At 34.3% G+C, this 16,240-nt stretch overlaps 1 protein-coding gene across 7 annotated transcripts in view; it reads left to right on the forward strand.

Moving 5' to 3' along the window:
* The window catches only part of raskol (Ras GTPase-activating protein raskol), a 730,597-nt gene that overhangs the window by 524,166 nt on the left and 190,191 nt on the right, over positions 1 to 16,240 (forward strand). Inside the window, exon 1 of one of the 7 annotated variants that reach the window (XM_035366891.2) lies at positions 11,976 to 12,015. The exons of the other annotated variants lie outside the window; for them this stretch is intronic. Within the exon in view, the coding sequence (XP_035222782.1) occupies positions 11,991 to 12,015 (25 nt within the window). The 5' untranslated portion in view covers positions 11,976 to 11,990. Of the gene's footprint in view, positions 1 to 11,975; positions 12,016 to 16,240 lie in introns of those variants that run through there. 7 annotated transcript variants of the gene reach the window in all.

A 16,240-nucleotide genomic window follows, 5' to 3' on the forward strand; every position in this document is an offset into this window, starting at 1 on the left:
GTGTGATAGTGCAAAGAATTACAGTAAGAAAGGCAATTTAATTGGCAAGTTATGAAATCAAAAACCACCTGACCTAGGTGTTTTGTTCACAGGATATAAGCATTTCTGAAAATTATTACGGTATATAGTATATATATATATATATTGTGGGAATTCTAAATTTAACTTTATGGAATTTCAATATTCTGTAGAACATCATTTGGGAATTTGGGATACTCTAATACAACGCAAAACACTTTCTATTTCCTTTATACGTTTATTTTCTTCCCCCCAATCCACCTCAAAAGTGAAAATTTGTCATTAATTGTGATTAGTTAATAATTCAATTTATAACTGCATAGTAATTTAATATATATATATATGTTACTACTTTGGAAGTATAAAAATGAAGTCCAAATTTTTTCCATCTGAAATTCAACATTGATGAGGTTATCAGCGATGCTGTCTTTTCAAAACTGCTGAACCGCACAATTTTTTTATTATTTTAAAAAATTTATAGCGAGAATGAAATATTTTTTTATTTATATTTTTATTATTTTTATTATATTTGTTACTATTTTAGAATTAATTATTATTTTTATTTAGTTTTTGTTTTTATTTTTAGATTTATTCTTATTAATTCGGGAAATTTATTACTACTTTACTACTATATTTATTTATTTATTATATATTAAAAATTGAATTTATTAATTTTAAAATTATTAAACTGCTCTGTCTACTTTAATATTTGCTGGTTACAAATTCAAAATAACGCATTTTCTGTCACACCTAAATGCTCGCAAATAGTTTTACAAATTTGTGTTATATCTTCATAATTTTACAATTTCTTCGAAAAACAGACAAATTAATGAAATTAATTAAATTCGTATCATTAATCTCAAAACCGGCTTGTCCGAGAGGGAACCGACTTGGTAGCAACAGTGGAATATTAGCATTAAAAATCATTTCGTATGACGATTTAAAAAAAAAATAAATAAATAAAAAATAAATAATTCTGAGATTTTAAATTACGTCGAAAGCGGCATTTTTTTAACATTTTGAGTGTTATCTTTATTTATTAAATATCATGTTCTTCGCACTTAAACCATAAAATTCGGTTCAAGAGAAATGTCGCAAAATAATTTTAAAATGAGCGTTTAGAATTTCCGATACAGTCTCGCGCGCTGGAGATAAAAATGTTTTTTTCTGTACAACGTTGCCATTGCTCGCTTTGAAATCCTTAAGTTTGTTAAAAAAAGTCGTTAAGTTTTACAAAATATGAAATCGATAATAAAACAAAATTCGAAGTTTCAAATTTCAGCTTCCACATACCCATATTCGCAGGGGGATTACGTTATTCAAAATTTGATGGCGTCGTTTAAAAAAAAAATGATAGTTTTGTTTAAGGATGTAAAAGTGATCAATAAGAGTATTTTATATTTGGATTATATAAACATGAATTTGAAGCAGTTCATTACCACAGACTATCTGTTCGCCCGAAAATACGTATTTCAAAGTTTATTCTATACTTTGCTACATTTCATGGTAACAGAAGAATCGCTCATTAGAGTGATAAGTGCGTCGTAATGGCAAACCCCTCACTTTTGTCGTAGGCGAAGTGCAGTCAAGAGACAGCGCGGCACTCATCATATCCGCCCAATTTCCTCCGCATCGCTGTTTCCGATCGCGTTTCCCACACTTAATTCCGTCCGGCGGACTCCTTCCTCCCATTTAAGCCCCCTCGAAATTCATGCATGCAGTACGGAGTTTGACGATTTTGTGGGAGAATTGTGGCCCGAAACCTATTTTTCCCCCTTCGCTCGTTCTTCATCTTTTTCTGTATGAACTTGTAACTGTTTCAGTCTGGCTTTGGACGAAAATTGAAGTGCGCATGCGTACTTAAAAATGAGCCTTAGTTCTCGCGAAGGAATTCAGGGTCCAAGTAAATGTTTCTTTTGAAAATTAAACAATGTTAATTAAAAAATCAGATTAGATCAGCAACACAGTAAACACAGTAATGTGAAATTTTAAATTAGACAAAAAATCAAGATCTGTGTATGATCGCCTTTGGAATCGATTGCATTGTTCAAAATCTACTTGAACCTAACATTACTTTTTTTTTTTTTCCTAATCTTTGAAAAGAATAACTCATGATTTATTTATATATCTTCCATTTAAGGATTTATCAAAAGTGCGCTATTTATTTATTTACCTTAATGTGTTTTTCTGAGAAATAATCTATTGCATTATGAATAAGACCTGCGGTTAAAAGCTTTCATATTCTTTGTTTTGTTTTATTGGCTTATTTCCGTAGCAAAGGGTCGTTAACAGTGAATGACTTCTCATTCACTGTTAACGAACGTTGTGTCTGATTTCGCAATTTTGTTGCTTGTTGCTTTTCAGGAACGTGTACTAAATTGTTATTTGAATTTCAGACAAAGCTGAAAAAAAACCTTAATAAAACTTCCCCGAAATTTATAGAGGAAAGATAAATAAGTAATTTAAAAGTTGAAAATATGAAACCTTTCAGATTTTATATTACTTCCAAAAGGGCGTTTTTTAACGTTTTGTGTGTTACCTTTTTTTTATAAATATCATGTTCTTTGCACTGTAAACCATATTCTTCGCACTATAACTGTAAAATTCAATTCAACAGCAGTATCCCACACAGCAGAATCTCTCACACACACACACACCCCTTGAAGATGCACGCGATGCTAATGTTAATGGAACTCTTTAAAATCGTTGAGTTTGTTAATCAAAAATTCGTTAAGATTTACAAAACATGAAATAGATAATGAAACAAATTCCAAATTTGGGCTTCCAAATGCCCATATTCGAGTGAAGGACTACGTTATTCAATTTTTCACAATGCGAGAAACATATAATAATGCAGATTCTTCATTATTTAATTTCTTTAAATAGAATGCAGGGCTCTGATATTTGATGGCAACAATTTGAAAAGGGATTCAGACTCTTATGGTGAACCAATGCAAAATGCCAAAATGAAATTAATAGCCCTTCTAGCCAAGTTGTCCCTTTGGGCTAATAATTAAAAATTATAATGAACCATAACTTTTTAAGTACAAACACATTTTAAATGCCCATGTTTTTCGGTATAACATTTAAAATAAATTGCATCTAATTGACAGTAGTTAATTAATTTTTGCAAGAATATGCGGTTAATCCTCTGTATCGGCGATTTACAACGGCAGAATATAGAAAAAACCGTTAAAGAGCCAGTTAAAAGTTGGCAAAACAGAATGAAAACCCTCAAATAAAACTAATGCTGTCATCCCACAGTAGTTATACACTGACTACCAATAAGTATTTGGACACCTATGCAAATGACGATATCTGCGGTCTTAAGGTATTTCACGGACTCCGCCGGTATATATCGTGTAGGAAACAGCATCGGCTTTAGTCGCATGCAAGATGCCTCGCAGTTCGGAGCTCTCTGATTTCGAGAAAGGTATAATTATAGGGTATCAAAAATGTGGCCGATCCTTAAGGGACATATCGAGCGATCTGAAGTACCCAAAATCGACAGTGGCTTATGTATTTAAGAAGTGGAAGGTGAGCGGTGATTGTAGGAATGTGCCCCGAGTCGGCAGACCAGCGAAACTGGGAGATAGAGACCGACGAGTGCTGTCCAGAGAAATTCGGAAGAACCGCACCCAACCGATAGCCCTCATCCGCGAGGAGTTTCAACAGGCATCCGGGAGTATTGTTTCAATGAATACCATCCGTAAGGAAACTCATCTATTTAGTTTTCATGGTCGTGCTGCTGCCCATAAGCCTTTGATCACAAAGTCCAACCGCGCTGCTCGGTTAATGTGGTGCAAAGCACATCGAAATTGGACCGTAGATCAGTGGAAACGGGTTCTTTAGAGTGACGAATCAAGGTTCACCCTTTACCGTTCGGATGGCAGGGTCTGTGTCTGGCGTCTACCTGGAGAACGTCTCTTGCCAGAATGCATTGTGCCAACAGTCAAGTTCGGTGGAGGTGGAATTATGGTGTGGGAGTGTTTCTCCTGGTATGGGGTGGGACCCTTGGTCCCCATTCATGGTAAGCTCAACTCCGATGCCTACTGCACTATTTTGGATGACAATGTGCTTCCTGCGTTGTGGCAGTTTTACGGGTTGGACCCCTGTTATTTTCAGGACGACAATGCCAGTTTTCATGTTTCGACGTTAACCAAGGCTTGGTATGGTGCCAATGGAGTTCATCGAATGGACTGGCCTGCCCAGAGTCCAGACCTGAACCCTATCGAGAACCTCTAGGACGAGTTACATCGCCGAATTCAGGGGTGCACTACCCGTGCAAAATCGGTGAAGGAACTTCTATGTCTTCTCCAAGCCGAGTGGAAGAAAATACCACTAGCTGTCATACAAAGACTTGTGGAAAGTATGCCCCGGAGGGTCCACGCTGTAATTACCTCTCGTGGAGGCTCTACCAACTATTGATTTTGAATAAAGTTAGTTTTTCTTTTCTATCGCAGGTGTCCAAATACTTATTGGTAGTTAGTGTATATCTCTGTGGCTCTTTCGGACCAGTGTTACACCCATCGGTAGCCGAGTGGAAAGACCTTTGACCACTGGTTATTGGCCTGGTTTTGAATCCCAGCAAACGAACTAGCTCAATGGATGTTATCATGATTATTTTTCTTTTGTATCGTGAATACAAGCCGGTTTCTCCTCAGAAATTCCTGTACGAAGGCATTTTCCCCTTAAACAGATAGCCGTAGTGTGCGTTGCCGTACGGGTACATGGAGGGCAGGCGCTGAGCATTTTGCGGCCCGTTGCAGTTCTGTGACTTTAAGGGTGATCAGGTACATACATCTTTTCTTCAGGTGAAAAACTTTTTTTTTAATTCAGGAAGGGGGGAAGTTATCTTATATCAATCCCAAACTAAGTTTGCTTTTGGCCTAGTTTTAAATTTTAAATTTTACAGGCAGAAGAAATTTTAAGACAGAAGAAAGAATCGTAAAGTAAAGCATAAAATTAGGCAAAGCAACAACTATGTGTTTGGCGAGTGAAGACTATTTTAAATCAAACTTGATATAGAGGGCAAACAGGTACAGGCCCGTCTTCAACAGGATCAAAGAAATCTGAAACGAGGAGAAATGACTCTTATAAAGATTCCATTTATGATCTTAATTCTAGGGGAATTTATAGCATATCTTGTTAGTGTGGTTTGAGATATATTGGCTAAACTAAAAGAGCGTTAAATTTTCTCCTCAAGGAGCACGAATCTTATGTCCGAAAGGCGAAATTAACAAGTCTTCGACAACTAATCATAGTAGGAAATTTAATCACAGTTTTGAGTATGGATCTGCAAACTTTCATTAATGAATTGGATTTTATTGAAGCTTTTGCCACATTCGCAAAGATTTACCGTTAATGACTTTAATTCCAATGGAGTCCTTTTTAGCGCTTTTAAAATTAATTGTTTTTATTTTCGTTACTTTTTTTGCCGGTAGATGTCACTACAATTTCGTTCGCTGTACTCCTTTGAGGTATAAATACAACCGTGTCTTTGAGACTTGGCTTTAAAAATGGAAAATATTAGTAAATGGGGGCAAGACCCAAGCCGTTCTGTTCACGCACGCACACACACACACACACACACACACACAAAAAAAAAAAAAAAAAAAAAAAAAAAAAAAAAAAAAAAACATCTAAAATTCTATTATACCTATTCCCTGGGTTAAACAGGTTCCTTATCAGGGGGTGATCCTCAGTAATTCTCTCACATGGACCCCCACACATTACATCTATTATTAAGAAGTTTCGAGCACGTAAAGCGCAACTCTTCCCCTTAATTGCTGCTCGAAACAGCGTTCTATCTATTGACAACAAGCTACTCATTTACAAATCCATCCTGCCCCCAATATTATGTTATGTACGTCCTGTAAGTGCTTACTCTTGTACTAATAGAAAGGAACTCCAAACGGCACAGAGCGTCAGATAATAGACTCGCCATGGTACGTACGAGACTTCACCAGGAACTGAAAGTCGAACTACTAAGAACCTGTTACTACCGGCTTGCTAAAAACTTTTTTGAAAATCAAAAACAGATATATAATCCTGTTATCAAAATCTGTCACTACGATGTCAACGACCCTCTGAACTGTTAACAGACCAATATCTATTCTAAACACGAATAATGATTAATTACCGTCCGTAATTTTGTCTGCTAGTTATGTATATTTCTGCTTTCTCTGCCATATCTACTTTCAAGTCATATGATTAGATATTGTAAGTTCACCCATACCTTAATTTATTTTAAGTCTTGTCTCATACTACCTTACTTGAAAGTACTAAAGTTCTTGCATCTTACTTGTTAATTATTGTTACATGTTTTCAGCAATCAACACCAGTTCGAAGGCTTCCTGGTTCAACAGGTCTATTACACCTCTTACTTTCAAAGTTCATTTTACTTATTATTTCAGCTCACATATTATTTTTGCTAATTTATTCTAAAAAAAAAAGGTTCTTATATTTTGGATTTAGTTTATGTTTTTGGTATCGAGTAGGAAAGTATCTCGCACCCAGGTTCCCTGGTATGTACACCGTTCCACAGAGGCAGTATTTTCGTTACAGGTTTCTTAGATTTCTTTACTCCTGATGAAGAGGGATCTGTACCTGTTTGCCGTCGAAATTGATAGAGTGTTGACTAAAAAATCTACGCTAAACACAAACTTATTGCTTTGCACAATTTTATGTTTTACTGGCAGGTTCTCTTCCAATGACGGATGCCTTCCGTATATAGGATAAGTGGTACAGTATCGCCCAAATAATTTCTAGAAACGTTATGAACATTTCATAAACTAGCTTTCGCAAATTAATAATTAAAATAATGCAAGTACCTATTTATATATTTCTGGTGATATTTCTATTGAATTACTTAAATTCCACTGGCATTTTGAAGGATATTTTTTTTTCATCGTTTATTGTTGTCAACATGGCCGTGGACAAATGTGATCACATTTAAGTGGCACATATTATAATAACATACTGAAAAAGGTACTGTAAGATAAAAATGATTCAATTGTTAAAAGGATCAAAGGAGAATTTTCTAAAATTGATAGTCTAGTATAATATTGACAGTATAAAATTTGTATATCGAAGATAACAAAAATATACTCGTGTAGAGATGAGTAAAATTAATGCATGCAACTATTCGAGAATCTGTATAGTTCTGTTTTTATTATAAAAATGATCTGACCCGTGAATAATGCGATTTTAAACTGAGCGGCTGCACTCATATACTATGCGACTGGAAGTATTGGAAACGTTTAAAATTTTCGACAGTTTCAAAATTTTTCCCACGAACTGAAATAGAATCTTAGAACGTATTAAAGAAGATCACTTTGAAATATCGGAGTTGCATATTTCTGGGTACTGAATCAGAGGATATGGAAGCAACATTCTAAAACTGTGCTGTCGTGGGCTGAATCTTAGACGTTTTCACTAATGCTTCTCTTTTGCACGTTGATGGCTTCAGAAAATTAACTATTCGATACATTCACGACATTGCGTAACCTTAAGGAATATTAGAAAAAACACTGAGCGAAGGCACTCTTATACCTAGCTTATACTATCTTTTAAACTAAGTCCAGTGGCGAGGAAAACCATACTTGATAATGTACCATTCTTTATTTGGACTACGTGAATGCTGTGAAACCTTTCATGGTGACCATCTCTGACGGGGATCAGTATTCTGAGAACAGAAATAAACTTGATAAATAGAACATTTTTTCACTAAGGCCTCTTAAACTTTTTTTGCTCCATGCACTCCTTTAGCCGTTGCTAGAAGATCATTCCCCCTAACTTTCCAATACTCGAAAAACAAGTATGTATATTTGTCTAGATATAGATGATATTTTTAAAGTGTTTTGTAAATTAAACAACAAAAAGGGTAGAAAATCTTGATAATACCAAAACATGAATAAAAGTAATTATTTTTATATTTATGAAATAAAACTAAATACTTAGTAGCAAATAAAAAAAGCTGACCGCATTCCCATCTCGTTGAAAATCCGTGCTCCAGGCCTACCATTACCGCAAAAGACCAAAATCATCTGGTACTGTGGATGATCGCCTGGATAGTAGGTTTCACTGTATTTTTTGGCATTTTTAGTCCATTAACGAGTGAATTCGCATTTCATCGTATGTTAAAATCTTACGTTTCGTACTTTGAGGTTAGGTAATTCGAATATTGCAAAGGGCTATCTGCCTGAGGATAGCGATGTCTTCGTGGAGGACTTTCTAAGGGCTCGTATCTACTTTACACATGGAGAAAAAGCACGAAAACGCTCATTCAGCCAGCTCGTTCTTCGGAATTCGAACCCCGTCGAACTCCCAGTGTTCAGCGACTTTACCGCTCGGCCATAATGTAGTCTTGATTGTTTTATTTAATTATTTAATCCGAATTAATTCGAAATTTTCTGAATGTTATAGAAATATGAAATTTCGTTAGAAATTCAAAATATTCGTGATTATCTCTTGTCTTATGTTGTGCATATATCTGAAATTGAAACCCATGGTGGCCACGTCAGTATATGGTAAAATCTTTCTAATATCGTAAGGAATCGTTGCATTCCCCCATGCATGCTTTCGTGTTGTAAGTCTTGCTGTTGAGGATCCATCGCACAAATCCTGCCGAGAGCATAACTAATTTTTGATATATCTTGCTCTGAAAAAAACCTAATGTCTCTATAATGTGCCCCCCCCCTCCACGGTGATTTAACGGATTTAGGTCTTCTGTAAAGATTAGGTGATGCTCATTAAATATGTTTATCTTTGCTGTCAGAGGTACTGGGTGCTTTCAGAGATGGCCGTCTTCATGAGGTCGTCATCATGAGAAATTTCACTGCAAATTTCACTTTGATAAAAGATACAATTCCTTATTTAAATCTTTTGAACCGAGTAGTGCCAATTATGCCAGGTGATCAAAAGGACTTTAAAAAAATTGTTGAAATTCCACAAGGATATTATGACAAAATGTTTCAATGGATGAACTTCTGTTTTGTTTACAAATTACAAGTATTAAAAGCCTTGGGATTGCAGTTGGAGTTTATGTTGTTAGCTTTCAAAATTATTTATTTGGTGCAAGATGGATGTTACATTAGATTATTTGAACATGACAAAACTACGAGGGTAATTTGCCTAAAAGAAGGAATGCTTCTGTGGAGAAATGTTTGATGGTAAGTGGCCCGTATTCACGCTACACAAGGGGAAAATCATGAAAACCAACAATGCAGCCAGCCCGTTCACCTGCGATCGAACTCAAAGCCGGTAGAACTGCCAGTATTCAGCAATCTTAACCACTTGGCTACTAGCGGAGTAGTTGCAAGGTAGAAAAGTTTCTCCAAGCAGAATAAGTTTTTATGACTAAGCATTACTTTGAACACATTCTTATTGGAAAAAAATGTTGAAGCATTTAACGAAACCTTCTCAGAATTTTCGTAATTCTAACAAAGACGTACGATTTTTTAATTCTTGGTAATCAGATTTCGGACAAAATGAATGAAATAAGGAATAAAATGTTGCAATCACCAGCAAGAACGATTGGATAGTTACTAAATATATGCGTTGCGAAGTAATCCTCAGTCATAAAAATTCGTTTTGCTTGAGGAAAACTCTTCCAGTATGCGGGTTTCATCCAGTGAATCAATTTGTCATTAATATCCATCTTTGAACTTCCACGGTTTTTGAACTTTTGATGTGCGGAACTTTAGGATCACTCTGTATAACTTCAATTTTTCAAGAAATGTAGATTCGTGTGGCCTAGATTTCTGTTAAATTTTACAGTTTGTGTAATCGCCAGTCTGAAAGTTGCGGATCAGTAAGTGGCTTCATTTCTACTAATCTTCATTACACTGTATTATAAAATATTAGTTATTCTTTTTCTGATGAATCTCCATAATTTTTCTGAGTATCGTAATAATTAGATCTGTTTATTATTTTATTATTTGTATTGTCATGACGAATGAAGATAACATGATGAACTTGTGACATTTTGAGCACAGCAGTTAATTCAATAAAAGTAGTCAGCGCCCACTCGTCTAGCCGAAGCAGTGAGGTCCACTGGAGAGACTGTCATGTGAATTAATAACTGCAGCTTCTGAGCCACGGGAGACAGGCGTGTCTCTTATGTTTTTGCATTAAGAGCATTAGGTCTGTTGGATATACATAGAAAGTCTTCACTTCCATCACTTTCATTTCGTGAACTGATTCCCTATTTCACAGTATTAATTCATTTTTTGTCTTACTTCTGAGTTCTGAATATTATTATATATTGCATTTATGAGTATCTAACATAAAGTTGTTTAGAAGCGGTGACGCAAAAAATTTCTCTGGGTCGTATCGAGTATCATATCGGTAGGAGAATTTTTTTTTTTTTTTTTTTTTTTGTGTGTGTGTGTGTGCCTTTCTTTAAAAATCAGTTACTAGGCTTTTAATTTACTAAAACATGCAATATAAAAAAGAATTAGATTTTAAATTGTAAATTATTAAATTACGACTTTTAATGAGCGAAATTAATTCTAAAATTATTTTTTAAGATGCTTACGATGTATAGAAATGCTTCTGAATGATTGGTTGGAATAATGATTGGTTTGGAATAATTCTGTCGGTTTTGGGGGCGATTAGACCTAAGTCTTATTTCTCCAGAAGCGAAAAAAATTCCCGGAAAACATCTACTACAAACTAAGGTTGCTTTCTTGCTTGAATTAAAATTTTACTTTCGCACGTTCTCTTCCTATGAGCGATGCGATGCCTTCCGAATATTATGATTTGGGTCAAATAATTTACAGAAACGCTATAAACAGTTCATAAACGAACTTTTCCGTTAAAGGTATTATGAACAACAGTTCATCAACTAAAGTTTGCATTTTCCTAATTATAATGTTGTGAAAGTGCCTATTTATACGTTTCTTGTTGTATTTAAATTAAATTAGTTAGATTATATTGCTGTTTTGAAGGGCATTTTTATCGTCGTTTAATGGTATCAAAGATAGTCGTGGATAAACGTGTTCACATTAAGCGACACGTACTGTACGAAAATTTCAAATTCCTTGCATCTCAGTTTGGAATGGTTGGATAAAACTATTGGTTTTCAATTCAGAAAACCATTGACGACTCTACAGTATGCATCACAGTGCACATTACATATCGAAAACCGTAGAATTGCCAGCCATCCTGTAAAAATGAAGAAATATGTTTTACACAGAACATACTGACGCATCGCAGACAGTTGTTTGTTATCGTTTCTGAGAGGAAGAACAAAACAGAACATACAAAGCTTGCACCTCGAGTACAGATTCTGACTTTATAACATAATGTTCTGTCTAGCCGTTACATTCCCATTCAAGTGTGACCAAACTCTCGTCAACAATAATGAACTGCGTTGTTTCTGACCACGGTCATGTTTGCGTGAGCTACCATTAATCCCCATTGTTGCTGACGGCTTGTCACGCTCCGGTGGGTATCACCTTCAAAAAAGTTAAATCATAATTCGTGCAGGAAAGTCGGAGGAAATAGTTATGAGTATTCACGGAAAAAAGGCTGTGGACTGGCAAGACGATTCATTTTTTGTGATGAGAGAATGGCCAAACTTCTGCACTTGAAAGCCTTTCTCATATAGCTGGCTCATTTGCATATAATATTACGTACTGAGATTTTCTTGTTCCTAAAAAATATCAAGAAAACTATGAGGGTTAATGTAACACTTGGTTAAGCTTAAGAAAAAAAAATTAAATCCATGTGTGTGAAACTTCGTGACATTAATCTTTCTAGACGGCATTTACACGATACCAATTGTTTGTAAACCTGGAGTCATTTCCTACTCTCATTTTTATGTTTTGATAGAATTGTTGACTTATTTTTTGCATTTATAATGATAATTTGTTTGCTCTCTGCTGAGATTAAAAATGGCTTTTATAGTAATAATAGTTTTCTTTTTCTTTTACAGGTAAGAATCAAATGTTTGTTCTGTCTTGGAAATGCCAAAATTTGCCCTCTTTCTGAGTAATGTATTATAATTTTGTTTTCGAATATTAACATAATAGTGCTGTCAGAACGTGTACCAGGAGTTGTTCTTAAAAATTATTATTTTTTCCAGGAGGTTTATGAAAATGCTGTTTTTCTTAAAAACTCATTTAACGACAGATTATGCAAGAAACTATTCATTTAAAGTACGGAATGTGCAAAAAGTAACAACGGAATTTATTTATTTCATTTATTGAGCTGTTATCGAAAGTGTGTATCTGTATGTACTGGAGCATTTTTGCCATCCCCCCAAAAACAGCGAGATTGGATGTTGTTTCGATAGCATATATCAGTAAAGTATCATGTAAGTTTAGACACACAGGACTAGAACTACAGTACTTTAATTATAAATTCAAACCAAAATATATGCCGCCCCCGTATTCGGATGAAAATCTACCCCTCCAGGGCTCCTTTTATTATATTTCCTGAAATTAGTTGTTACGTCTTCGTAATACAATGTTAGAGAACGCAGAGTGATAACTGCAGTCAGCGACGCTAACCACTCTACCGGTTAGGTTGCTACAGTAGTGGCTGTAGTGGCTTTTTAATAGAAAAAATAACAGTAGAATTTAGTTCTGTAGACATTCTGCTGTTCTTTAGTGGAAAAATTAATGATGGGATCTCATAACTATTGCCAACAATAGTATGTAGTTAATTATACATACTGGAATATATTTGCCCAAAACGATAATGGTCAGGTTTTGTGTTTCTGTTATTGATAAAGCACCTGGACATACTGGACCTTTTTTTGATCCAAAAAGCTAATAATGACATTTCGTGCTACTGTTTATGTCGTTATGTACCTAGACACTGGATCTTTATTTTCTTATATCTCGGATATTGAAGAATCTGATCCATCATTTCCGAACATATAGAACACCGTCAAAATTTTCAACGATGGTGTCAGTTGTATTTGAATATGCGTGTTCCAAATTGCCGGACTAGATGAAATAGATTTTTTTTAAGTAGTTGTTTTTTAGCACGCGAATCCCATTGCTTGGCTAGATGAAATAGATTATTATTATTATTATTATTATTATTATTATTACTATTATTAAGTCTGCGAGTCCCATTTTTTACCGCATTGAAGTTTTTTTCGGGGCTGGGAGGATCATTTGGAAAGATTTAGAATCTTTTCCATCTGTAACAAAGTAATTATTACAGCATGTGTAAGCGTTTAGGATGTTCTTGTTGAAACAGGAGTCAAGATATCAGAGCTTATTGCACAGTGTTTTTTACCTTGATAATTAATATTAAATACCGATATTATTTTTCGCGTGCTTTTTGTATGCGAAGAAATTTAATTTTGGAAAGGTATAAAAACTAATTGTTGCAATAATAATTTCTTGAACTTCACTTCATTGATATTATGTATTAGAGGTGATAATGAATCTAATGAAAAGTAATTGGTGATAATTTTTAATACTTTTCGAAGCTTTGAATTTGTAAATATATTCATTGTTCATAAATGCGCACAAGTTCATAAGTGTTTATAATGAGTTTTCCATTGATGGTCCAACCGCTGAGGAAATGATAGGCCCAAAAAGCTATAATAAAACGATCAGTTCTATTTCGCAATTTTAAAATTATCATTTCTGTTATGAATTATTTTTCGAATAGAGTCCGGTTAAATAGGTATAGTCTGTTACTTTAAAATAAACATTTCAAGGTTTATCAGCTCCTCACTCATTTACAAATCTAATACACGTTGTTATCACCTCATGAAGTATGTTAGTTATTATTTGTATTGAATTAGTTAAATTCCCTTGTTATTTTTAAGGACATTTTTCTTATCGTTTAATGTTATCAGTCTTGAACAAACGTGATGCAATTAAGCGTCACCTATTGTATGTGAAAAATATGGTTTGTGGAGTATCTGATGAAAATTAAATGGCTCTAAATTATTGATATGAACTTGTATTAGTGGGAATTGTTATATTTGCAATAATAATCATCATTTAGCTGGCCATATACATAATAAAGGAAAAGAGAATTTCTGTAAAGGTAAATTATTTTCGATATTTGAAAAATTTAGATAATTTTAATGTTTAATTATAAAAGGAATGTTGATTAATAGTAAATAATGCTTATTGATGTAATATTTATTACCTGTATGAAAGAAGGAATTCTAGCAGGTATTAAAATTAATAAATACAAAAGGCAAATTCGTAAACATTTCAATTTCATATAATATTTTTTTCCCATATGTCGGAGATGTAGTTAAAAACGCGCGTCAAGTATCAATTTTATTAAGAGCCCCGCTTCTGACTTCGCTGATTTTCAGTACGCGGTTATGCACTTGTCCACATTAAAATAAATAAATAAATAAATAAAAGTGCTATTTAACGGTCACAATCGAAGGTGACCTCTCCAATTCATTTTTCTTCTTTTGATGTTTACCGAATGTTTCTCTGCGATAAACTGACGCTATAGGGAAGTCTGTCTATTCTTTTTTTTGTTTTTCATTTTGTTGATAAACTCGTGGGGGTTGGAGTTGACATGAGGCCAACGGTAAACGCCTTTCGGCGTAGGCCGGTAGGTGTAACCTCTATTTCTTTCAAGATAAAGAAAAATAAATATATGTTTCTTCCCCGCCCCCTTTCCTCTCCTCTCTTCGCGCCGGCTTGTTTCAAAATCAGATGTGTTTACCTTAAACCTTTAAATATTAATTGCTTATTTCTTAATTTCGAACTCCGTTTATCCGAACTAATAAGAGCGAAGTCATTTCGGACAATTCACTGTCAGAGTTATTTTCACTAACAGCTAGCACACCAGTGGCCGAGTTGGTGTATATCTCTGAACACTATTCGAATTCGAATTCAAGCTCTATTCGCTTGTAAACCAAGCTATTCTCTGAGCTCTATTCGAATTCGAATTCAAGCGATGTATCGTGATTTTTTCGATGAATACACGGAATTAATTTCCCTTGAAAAGTCCTTCGCGGAGGCATCCCTTCCTTGCAAACGAGAGATGTAGAACTGTCTTTGTTCCCCCCCCCCAGTGCAGACTGTACAAAAGGACGTGTGTAGGCGTTCGATAATGGCGACCCATTTTGCATTCTAAAATGGATATCACAGACGCAGTTTGATTAAATTTGAAAACTGGTCACATTACAGATCTCTTAGTATTCTTATGTATAGAAAAATATATATAGATAATATTGTAAATAAATTAAGATTCAGGTTTCCAGCCAGAGCATGATAAATATCAATTATTTTTTTATTTTGTAGTATTTAGATAAAATTTCACGTACTTGTACATGACATTTTACTAATTTTCATGTAAATTATTCACAAAGAACATGGTAACACGAGATTATAGAAACTTTAGGGTAATTTTTAACGGACCTAAAGCAGCATTGAGCTCCAATAATTTGTAGTAAGTTGAAAGTACAGTATATTTTCTTTAAAACAATAATTTAGACCTTTTTCCTATATATTCCGCGACAATAATACTTTGTTCTGTAATGTTGCTTTTTTTTACAATAAAAATTTTGCAATATTTTTCCTTTTTCTTGTACAATATCCCTTTTTTTTAATCGGGATTATTTCTTTTGTTTATTTTGTTGCTAATTTGTTTTTATTCTTTGATGCAATAAAATTTAATTTAGTTTAATAGTTAGTACTGCTGTAATTAAGTACTTAACAGGTAAATAAAAGGCTGAGCGCATCCCCTCTGAAACTATAAAATTCCTCCCTAGTTGAGAACCCCTCGTCTAGTTCCATACGTCATTCTTGTGATGTATGGGGGCTAATGATGTTACATCAGGGGGGATACTTTTAGTGCATCGTGCGGAAACGATGTTTTGTGGTCCCTCAATTGTTGGATGGGGATGCGATTTGGGGAAAGGAAGAAGAACCTTTCCCACGTAGAAATTTTTAGAAAAAATTACTATTGCTGTAAAAAGATTACAATTTAAGAAAATTAAAAATACGCCAAAAACAACCTCTGTTCCTTTTGGTCATCAAATAATTAACATGTATTCTGTTTCAAATAAAAATTTAGAGGTGAAATAATCTTTCTTTTTATCTCAACACTATTCATATTTCATTGTTTAATTTCTAAATTAAAACTGCTAGAAATGAGAAGACTGCGTTCTTCGGCGGATGTTGAGAATGATGAACCAAAGTTGAGAATACTAGATATGCTTTTTAGCATATCTAGTATTCTCAACTTTGGTTGATCCCGATTATAGTTAAGCGTA

Source organism: Stegodyphus dumicola, chromosome 10, assembly GCF_044657685.1.
Source record: "Stegodyphus dumicola isolate Sdum_Otavi_A_Nest chromosome 10, ASM4465768v1".
In the NCBI taxonomy this organism is placed as follows: domain Eukaryota; kingdom Metazoa; phylum Arthropoda; class Arachnida; order Araneae; family Eresidae; genus Stegodyphus; species Stegodyphus dumicola.